The sequence below is a fragment of the Dermacentor silvarum genome, chromosome 2, assembly GCF_013339745.2.
Source record: "Dermacentor silvarum isolate Dsil-2018 chromosome 2, BIME_Dsil_1.4, whole genome shotgun sequence".
Classification (NCBI taxonomy): domain Eukaryota; kingdom Metazoa; phylum Arthropoda; class Arachnida; order Ixodida; family Ixodidae; genus Dermacentor; species Dermacentor silvarum.
The window spans coordinates 10,193,242-10,203,473 of NC_051155.1; the positions used below are offsets into that span (position 1 = coordinate 10,193,242).

Sequence of the window (10,232 nt, forward strand, 5' to 3'; positions counted from 1 at the left end):
GTCAACGCAAGCAACGCCAGGCCCTACTCGCTGCCTCCAATTCCAGATCGTTTCCACATCTGGCCACCAAGTGCTACGCTCTGCGTAGTCACTTCGGATGGACTACAAATATCGCCAGCATGCTGGAATCACTCGGGGCACGCCACCGCGACTATTCACGAGAATGCTCTTTTTCATGCATACCGCACTATTATCGATCGTCACGTGAATGCTGTTCTGCTTTCAAGGCAGCTGTTGCGACCTGGACTATCAGTGGGACGTCTGGCGACAAACCGACAGCAAAGTCAACGCAAGCAACGCCAGGCCCTATTCGCTGCCTCCAATTCCGGATCGTTTCCACATCTGGCCACCAAGTGCTACGCTCTGCGCAGTCACTTCGGATGGACTACAAATATCGCCAGCATGCTGCAATCACTCGGGGCACGCCACCGCGACTATGCTGGTCACGAGAATGCTCTATTTCACGCATACCGCACTATTATGGATCGTCACGTCAATGCTGTTCTGCTTTCAAGGCAGCTGTTGAGACCTGGACTATCAGTGGGACGTTTGGCGACAAACCGACACCACAGTTAACCCAAGCAACGCCAGGCCGTACTCGCTGCCTCCAACTCCGGATCGTTTCCACATCTGGCCACCAAGTGCTACGCTCTTTGCTGTCACTTCGGATGGACTACAAATATCGCCAGCATGCTGCAATTACTCGGGGCACGACACCGCCACTATGCTGGTCACGACAATGCTCTTTTTCATATATACTGCACTATTATGCATAGTCACGTCAATGCTGTTCTGCTTTCAAGGCAGCTGTTGCAACCTGGACTATCAGTGGGACGTCTAGCGACAAACCGACAGCAAAGTCAACACAAGCAACGCCAGGCCCTACTCGCTGCCTCCAATTCCGGATCGTTTCCACATCTGGCCACCAAGTGCTACGCTCTGCGCAGTCACTTCGGATGGACTACAAATATCGCCAGCATGCTATAATCACTCGGGGCACGCCACCGCGACTATGCTGGTCACGAGAATGCTCTTCTTCATGCATACCGCACTATTATGCATCGTCACGTGAATGCTGTTCTGCTTTCAAGGCAGCTGTTGCGACCTGGACTATCAGTGGGACGTCTGGCGACAAACCGACAGCGATGTCAACGCAAGCAACGCCACCGCCACTATGCTGGTCACGACAATGCTCTTTTTCATACATACTGCACTATTATGCATCTCGTCACGTCAATGCTGTGCTGCTTTCAAGGCAGCTGTTGCGACCTGGACTATCAGTGGGACGTCTGGCGACAAACCGACAGCAAAGTCAACGCAAGCAACGCCAGGCCCTACTCGCTGCCTCCAATTCCGGATCGTTTCCACATATGGCCACAAAGTGCTACGCTCAGCGCAGTCACTTCGGATGGACTACAATTACCGCCAGCATGCTTTAATCACTCGGGGCGCGCAACCGCAACTATGCTGGACACGAGAATGCTCTTTTTCATGCATACCGCACTATTATGTATCGTCACGTGAATGCTGTTCTGCTTTCAAGGCAGCTGTTGCGACCTGGACTATCAGTGGGACGTCTGGCGACAAACCGACAGCGAAGTCAACGCAAGCAACGCCACCGCCACTATGCTGGTCACGACAATGCTCTTTTTCATACATACTGCACTATTATGCATCTCGTCACGTCAATGCTGTTCTGCTTTCAAGGCAGCTGTTGCGATCTGGACTATCAGTGGGACGTCTGGCGACAAATCGACAGCAAAGTCAACGCAACCAACGCCAGGCCGTACTCGCTGCCTCCAATTCCGGATCGTTTCCACATCTGGCCACCAAGTGCTACGCTCTTTGCTGTCACTTTGGATGGACTACAAGTATCACCAGCATGCTGCAATCACTCGGGGCACGCCACCGCGACTATGCTGGTCATGAGAATGCTCTTTTTTATGCCTACCGCACTATTATGGATCGTCACGAGAATGCTGTTCCGCTTTCAAAGGAGCTGTTGGGACCTGGACTATCAGTGGGACGTCTGGCGACAAACCGACAGCAAAGTCAACGCAAGCAACGCCAGGCCCTACTCGCTGCCTCCAATTCCGGATCGTTTCCACATCTGGCCACCAAGTGCTACGCTCTGCGTAGTCACTTCGGATGGACTACGAATATCGCCAGCATGCTGCAATCACTCGGGGCACGCCACCGCGACTATGCTGGTCACGAGAATGCTCTTTTTCATGCAGACTGCACTATTATGGATCGTCACGTGGATGCTGTTCTGCTTTCAAGGCAGCTGTTGCGACCTGGACTATCAGTGGGACGTCTGGCGACAACCCGACAGCAAAGTCAACGCAAGCAACGCCAGGCCCTACTCGCTGCCTCCAATTCCGGATCGTTTCCACATCTGGCCACCAAGTGCTACGCCCTGCGCAGTCACTTTAGATGGACTACAAATATCGCCAGCATGCTGCAATCACTCGGGGCACGCCACCGCGACTATTCACGAGAATGCTCTTTTTCATGCATACCGCACTATTATGAATCGTCATGTCAATGTCGTTTTGCTTTCAAGGTAGCTGTTGCGACCTGGACTATCAGTGGGACGTTTGGCGACAAACCGACATCAGAGTCAACGCAAGTAACGCCAGGCCGTACCCGTTGCCTCCAATTCCAGATCGTTTCCACATCTGGCCACAAGTGCTACGCCCTGCGCAGTCACTTCAGATGGACTACAAATATTGCCAGCATGCTACAATCACTCGGGGCACGCCACCGCGACTACACTCTTAATCTGGTTCCAGATAAGTTCCAGCTAGTAAGCGGAACTTTTTTGCAAAAAAGTTCCGCTTACTTAAGTGTAACTTGCGCCCCAGATAAAATATATGGAACAGTGTTTTGGTTATTTTTATTGGGTTCTATGCGCAGCAGCGTTCCACTTGTTTATTAGCTGGATCATAGCTCCAGTAATTCCATTAGTGATATGCATAGCACTGTTCCACATACTGTTTGGAACGTTTCGCACACATTTTCTATAATTTTACCTGTAATTGTTTCATGAAAACATATCTGGGCAGCGTTGCAGTAAAGCAACAACTGTTTTATAAAGCAATGCCTTTATATTATAATAAAAATTGTCTTGAAGTTGACAGTTCAGCTATACAACAAATTTATAGTAGTCAATGCTGACTTGTCTAATTTAAATGTCATATCAGTTTAGTTATACCAGACATGTGAATGACGCCAAATGTGGTCTACATAAGCTGGTGGCATGAGATGACCAATCAGTAAGTCACCCATTTATTCGTTGCGCCTAAAAATGGCAACATAAATTTTTAGGTGCATGTGCACGGAAACAGCCATGCTATCAGTGAGTGCTCAATATAATGAATGAAAGAATTTGTGAAGTCTTGAGAATGGCCGCAGTAAAGGCTGCAGCATTTGCATTCGGGTGTCATGCCTAAGATTTATTGTAGATGCATGTCATATTAAATGAAATTGCAGTGCTACACAATCTGTGAGACTACAATCGCGATAGCTGACGCCAATGCTTTACGTGGGCATGATCTGAAGGCTGAATTCTATTTCTGAATGCACTCAACCTTATGAAATGCTACTTACAGAGGTACAGTACTAACGAAGCCTGATATTCTGGCTGACAGTACTGAATAAGTAAACAAGGATGGAAAACACTTTTGAACACTTTATTCCACAGAACACTTTCTGCAGCACGGTTATGTGCAAACAACTATTTATATAATACAAGGCCAGCTTAAAGAATAAACATTAGTACACAACTATACAGAAGTCTGTGTAGCAAGAACATCAAGACAGTTGGAATAAACAGGAAAACCACAATAAACAAGAAGTAAATCAAGTATTGGCATATAGTATTCAGTTCAATGAGTTTTTACTTATACAGATTTGTCAATTGCCAATACAAATGAGCAGCATGCACTGGCTGCTCATATCACCCAAGCAACATAAAAAACATTAAGAGAGCTTGTCTGAAGCAGTCAGCTAGCTACATATTCAGTTTGCAGCCTGGCTAGCCTTCTACCTTGTCTTTGTCAGGTAGCTTTTCAGCTGCTTCAACAAACCTTTCAGCTTTTGGGACATGAAGCACTCCTGAAATGTTTCACTCTTTAACAGTATGCTTTGTAGCAACCCTAAGGTCTGTCCGAATGCATGTGGATAGGAGACATCTAGTACGAAATATATAGTCAAGCATAGGATTAATGCATGCTCAACGGAACATCCAGGCACAAGATGAACTGTCTGTTGCTTGCATAAGATTCTTTCGGCTCCCGGTTCCATGACAACACATGGCCCTGGAAGGAGCTTGCTGGCATCATGTGGGTCCTAAAGAAAAGTTTATTTAGTTCACCTCTATGTACATCATTATCATGCAAGTTTTTTAGCATTTTCACATTAATATAAACAAGCACAGTTTTGTGCCCTTTCTACATGTTTACCCCTTTAAATAATAAAATATATTCGGTCATGCAAAAAAATGTGCGAAAAAAGTAGGACTAAGGAGGTTACTTGTTATGCATTCGTTATTTAGGTCAAATGTACTGCATTTCTTGCAGGCTGCATATGCCATAACACTTAATGTACTGCAAAGGGCTGTTTACCTTAAGGTGTTTTAAAATATTTAAGCTAATATCAGTATGAAACTTATCGGTGTCAAAGTCCTTTTAATGTGTACTTTTAATGTGTCAAAGTCATTTTAATGTGTTTTAATGATTAGAAACTTTAATTACGGAAAGGATTAGGCACCTGAATGCAATGAATTAACGTTGCTTATGTCTCCTCCTAGGTATTCACCACAGATATTAAAGCAAATTCTGCTTTTTTAGGACGCAGATAGCAGTCAATATCAACAAAGCTGTCCATGTTGAGTTTTTCCCGGATTTTATGAAGCTCACTTTCCATAGCGTGCAGTGATGCCCCAAACCTAACTTCAGCCTCCATGCCAAGCTAAAAAGACAGTATACGCAATCATTCAAATGCCACATTCGCTAAGCCCATAGCCTTTTTCTAAAAGTAGTCTAAACAAACACTCAGTACGTTTTTTGAATCACGTTGGTTTGTTTTGGGCACATTTGAACTTTTCAAAGTGCTTTTGTAATGATGAGGCTTTTATTCTTTGTAATGAAATGTCTCAGGCGCCCCTTTTTTTTCCAACACAATCTATATTTTTACAAAAACATGTTCCTTTCAATTCATTTTCTTACTTTCTTGCTTACTGCAAAATAGTCTGAATCATTAGGATTTAGTCTGTTCTGGTGCTGTTTCCTTCCTTGTAGTTTTTATGCACTGTGCTTGCAAAAGTACTATGTACTAAGAATGTCTGCTCTCAAACCTGTCTGCAAATACTTGTCTGCATTGCAAACAAAATGCAGACAAGCGTGCGGCGTGCTGTTTTTGGAAAGCCTAATAAGAATTCAACGTAAAAATTTTCGTTCAATAGCCACTTCAACAGGCAAAACAGATTGAAAAAATGTGAAGGCATTCATGCAAAATGTTACTCGTTTATGTAAATACGCTTACCACAGCTGCATTCAAAAAGTATACAGGGAGTTCCTCGACTGGATTTTTCTTCCGTACTTCAATGGTTGCATGCAGCAACATGTTCATTCTGGAGAGATCAATTCTTTCTGGGTCTGTCACATTTTCTGAAATCGCCTGTGCACCAATAAGCCATATTAGATAAGGGTTATGTAACAACTGCCTGTTCATTAGGTCACATTAATTAATGACATGCAAGACAAGCAAATATACGTGTGGAACAGTGACATATCTGCAGTGCTGAGTGTTAATATAAAATGGGAAGCCTTTTGTAGCATCAAATAAAAATGGCCTGCAAGGCTGACTAAAAACTGCGACCCTCACCTTCAACTCACGCTGTGCTTCATCGCACGAGATATCAATTGATTGTTCAGAAGTGTTTGAGGTCAGCGTCAAAAGGGATTTCATTCGCAATTTTCTTGTCTTTCTTGTGCTGCTGACTGAATGCATAAACTCCCTCTGCAAGTGGACAAGTAATAAATACGAACCTAAAAAAGTCACAAATCTGCCAGATTTCTACAAATACCACAAAACAAAGTATATTTCCTATGGTTACAAGCCGGAAATGGGGTTTTTAATATACTTGGTGCTCACTGTAGCAAAAGCAGCAAAACTATGGCCAACTTATGGTGAACGAGATACAGCCGCCGCAACATTAAATTGATCCTCTCCTATGCTTCATGCAAGCTTTTGTGATCAAGCAGATGTTTCAATCAAATGGCCCACCAAAGCTTTTTCATTCCAACCATAAGGAATGATTTAACCAAGCTCACCCATCCAAGCTGCTGAACTGCTGCAGTTCCTTTTGTTTCCCATACCATTCGTGGATAGGCGTCACTTAGAGCTTCTGCAAAGGCACAGTAGTTCCACCTTCTGACAGCAGAGTTAGAACTTTTAATCAAGTTGTTCTTTCTGAAAGAGAATTTGCGTAATGCTCAGGGAGAGTCCTAATTATGAATATGCCTCACAGGATATGACCATGCAAATTTTACTCACTCAAGGAATTCAATGACCTCATCTCTTAGCTGTGCTGTCATGCGGCGGCGTGCCATAGTAAGCATTTCTTGGCCATGGAGCAGTGGATTTAAGTATGCAGAGAAAGAGGGAAGAAAGTTTTTATCCCACTTCCGACAAGTCTGCTTGGTGGCTTCCTATGGATGGAATAATGTACACAATGAATGACACCAAGTATTAAAAGAAATAAAAGTTCATAGTAATAAATTTTATTTCATTTAGACAAAACACCTAAGAAAATGTTAAAAGGGACGTTTGACAACAGAAATACTTTCATGAGCAGTCATTCCTATATCCCTTATTAAATGAATGCTATAGAAAAAGCTTGCCACTGCTGAAATTTCAAATTTTATTTAGGCTAAAAATGTGTTACTTCATTTTCTAGAATGATTAGAAACGTAAACACATTTTATGCTAGTAACTTATATGAATGCACTTAACAAAATCATGGGTACTTGCAAGCTACAGCAGGTGATGGAAGAGCCAAACGACAGCTAAGTACAAAGTGTTATCCTGGCTAAAAAATGGCAGGTCAACAGTTACGGCAAGGAAGAATAATACCGAGGCAAACAATAAAAAACACTGTCGTGCTTGTATACATAGAGAGGCCAAGACAGCAAGAATTTCTTTTTAGACACAACTAACTCATGGTTTGTCGCCCTCAAAACAAAACAGTTCAAATTTGTGTCAAAAGCTTCCGTGACCATAACATGGCATACAAAAAATACCTGTTTCAAAAACTGGACAATAACAGTGATTTTCAAAAAGCCGGCATCACCAGATACAGTCTGAGTCATCATAATGTCATTCACCTTAATAACAACATTGTCACACATTACTGATTGCACTGATTGGCCAACAGAATCTAGTGAAGAAACTGGTTGAACGAAGGCAGGCGACAAAGGGTAAGGTATGCCGCTTTGGTCTTCATTTGTGCCATCAAGAAAGCTCATTTTTGCTTCTCCGTTCCCATGCCACATTGAATGGGACAAATTAATCTGGAAAAATTCGCTTACTGAAAACGGAACATTTTTGAAATTGAAGAGCTTTTTGGACTTACTTAGGCAGTGCATTTTTCCCCTCATATCTCATAGTCCAATGATGGTGGCCTGGTCCATACTCCTTGATCTGGTCCACCATGTGAATCAACATGTGTAGCTTTGGCGTGAAAGCTTGCTCCCCATAACAGCTGAGGAACAATTTTTGGTGGTTGATAATCAGCGACTCGAGCGTACCCAATGCATAATTTGACAAATAAGAATCAAGCATTCGTATGTCGGCCCCAAGACATTAACAGAAACAATGTTGTTCAAAATAAGCGGGAGGTGCACTACAAGAATGGCTGTTGCACTTGCTGATGACACAAGCTGTAATGACGCATCGAACATGCGTGGGTACTCACTGGTACGGATTGAATGGTGAAACTTGAATGCCTTTAAGGAATCATTTAGTTGTTTTCGACTAAATGAACGAAGGGTGTGTATTTGGTGACGCATAAACAAAGAAATTTCTTTGGGTATTATTCCTTCTAGAAGAATATGCATAGGGTCAAAGAGCACGTCTCGAGTTAAAGAGAACCCTGTAACTAGACCAAGCACAGATGGGCCTTTAATACCTGAAGAAGCTGACACCTCTTTCCGCTCAGCCTTGTTTTCTGTGCTGAGCAACTGCTGCACCTTGGCTTCAATTTCCCTGTCTGTCCTCAAAGGACAATCTGAGTGTAAAAATATATTCGGAAAATCACAAGTGCGTGCCTTACAGCGTCGGCATGCATACCGCACATTTGGTGAAAAAGATTCTTTAAAGCCGGCTATAGCACTGCTTGCGAGACTGTCACCCAGAAATGCTACCAGGCCCCCTTTTGCCCGTATCTCTCCTTCCTTCACTTGGACCGAAATTCCTCTGCCTGCCAGCTCATTCATGGCTTCGACAAAATCCTGAAGTAGTTCAGTTTTAGTGGCTGATGTCTTCAGGTCTCTTGAGTTTGCAACAGCAAGAAGGAAGATAGAATTCAGCTGCGACCTTTTGGAAACTGGAAAGTTTGCAAATGTAACATAAAACAGTGTAAGCTTTCCACATGTCCCCCTCTTCATTCCCAAAGGGTTAGCAATTTCTACGTCATCACAGTAAAGCATGACCCCTAAAGCATTCTCCTGCTTAAACTCAGCACGACTCTTAAACCTGACGCCATCACAAATATCTCTGAGAAAACCATCTTCAGAAAAGGAAAAGCGTCGCTGGAGGTAAGCTGCTCCTTCAGGATGTCGGAATAAATTTTGCAAGAGGGACTTCAATGGTACATAGTATGCCCGACTACCATTTGAAAGAACAATCTCATTGGGTTTGACGTAGATGCAATTCGCTTCATACAAACGTTTTCGTGCTTTGTCACTGTTTAAATTAAAAACATCAAAGTGCAGGCCTTTCGCATAAAACAAATTTGATACACCTTTCACAACAGTATCCACGACTGTTTTTGAACATCTGTGTTTGCCCTCAAGCAGCCTGCACAAATCTGACATCCTGTCCTCATCACTAAGTGCGAGAACATCCGGTTCTAATGAAGTATCCATATTTAAGCTCTCTGCATAGCTTTCTCCAGATTCTAGGCCACTTAATTCAGTATGACCATGAATTTCCTCTGATATCTGTGCAGGTCCATGGCATTCATCATAGTGTGTCTTGTAGCGGCTAAGTGCAGCAAAAGTTACCTTACAAATGGCACAGCTGTATTCCTTAATACCAGGATGATATTCTTTGACATGCTTAGCAAAACGACTGAAGTAATATGACGAAAAGTCGCAGTGTTTACACAGGTAAGCTACCTGAGCTGTGGAGCTCATGGGAGTAGCAGCTGGTTCTGGTGGCAGAGCACTGCTCGTGTGCTGCGTTGTCATGCGGTTCACTTGGCCGTCTGCGGAGCCTTCACCACAGTCTGTTGAAGCCGGAAGGCTTGTTTGCATGGGCAACATATTAGCTTCCTCTTGAAACTGTAGCCAACAGTCTGCGCATTCAAGAAAAATAGAAAGAAAGCATTTGATCAATTAGGTGTAAAATCACTAAAGCCAAAAGTATGTTTACTTCCAGTAATGAAAATTTCTTTTTAAAGTGAGCTTATTGACAGAAGCTTGTAAGAGAGTGTTAAAAAAAACTGGATTACCTTTGTTGTAGTTGTGCTGTCCTTCCAGCTCCATTCGGGTGGAATCTAATAAAAGATTTCATATATGTGTAGATACACATTTTCATTAAATTGCACATACACCTAATACAAGCTCAGCAATGCTTTACATGATGCTACATCAAATCATCCGAGGTGTCTCTTTGCGCTGTGCATACAAGTTGGAATTCTACTATGGTATTGATATTTATTGCTGGTGCATACTAAAATACATTCTGGATATTGCATAGCACATCCAGTTTGATCAGGTTAAAAGCAGTCAGCCTAATCTAATCTGCACCCTAAAGAGCACTTGCATAATATAGTTCTAAATGAGGTAGGCACCTTGGCTACCAAGAATAAAAAACAAGGCACACATGCAGAAATACAATGCACAAGAAGGCATCGAACTGGGTAGAAATTAAATAAAAGCACATTAAACGGAATATTTAAAATTTATGCAAGTTGTTCATGCGGTTGAAGTTGAATGCAGTGT

The 10,232-nt window shown here is 43.0% G+C and overlaps 1 protein-coding gene across 1 annotated transcript; it reads right to left on the reverse strand.

The window, feature by feature from the left end:
* Positions 1-3,328: 3,328 nt before the first annotated feature.
* On the reverse strand, positions 3,329-9,793 carry LOC125942899 (uncharacterized). Its single transcript, XM_049661149.1, has 6 exons — positions 9,740-9,793; positions 9,405-9,583; positions 6,562-6,716; positions 6,339-6,477; positions 4,822-5,682; positions 3,329-4,353 (listed from the first exon to the last, which is right to left on the reverse strand). The coding sequence occupies exons 1-5, from the start codon at positions 9,771-9,773 to the stop codon at positions 5,530-5,532; spliced, it is 660 nt and encodes a 219-aa protein (XP_049517106.1). The 5' UTR covers positions 9,774-9,793; the 3' UTR covers positions 3,329-4,353; positions 4,822-5,529.
* Between the last annotated feature and the right edge of the window lie 439 nt (positions 9,794-10,232).

What these genes read in the sequence shown, in the direction of transcription:
- LOC125942899 (XM_049661149.1), bottom strand. Translation starts at nt 9,773, where the DNA reads ATGGAGCTGGAAGGACAGCACAACTACAACAAAG. An exon ending in ACAGCACAACTACAACAAAG is followed by an intron (nt 9,584 to 9,739) that starts GTAATCCAGTTT and finishes TTGAATGCGCAG; the next exon opens with ACTGTTGGCTACAGTTTCAA. An exon ending in CAGTTCAGCAGCTTGGATGG is followed by an intron (nt 5,683 to 6,338) that starts GTGAGCTTGGTT and finishes ATTGGTGCACAG; the next exon opens with GCGATTTCAGAAAATGTGAC.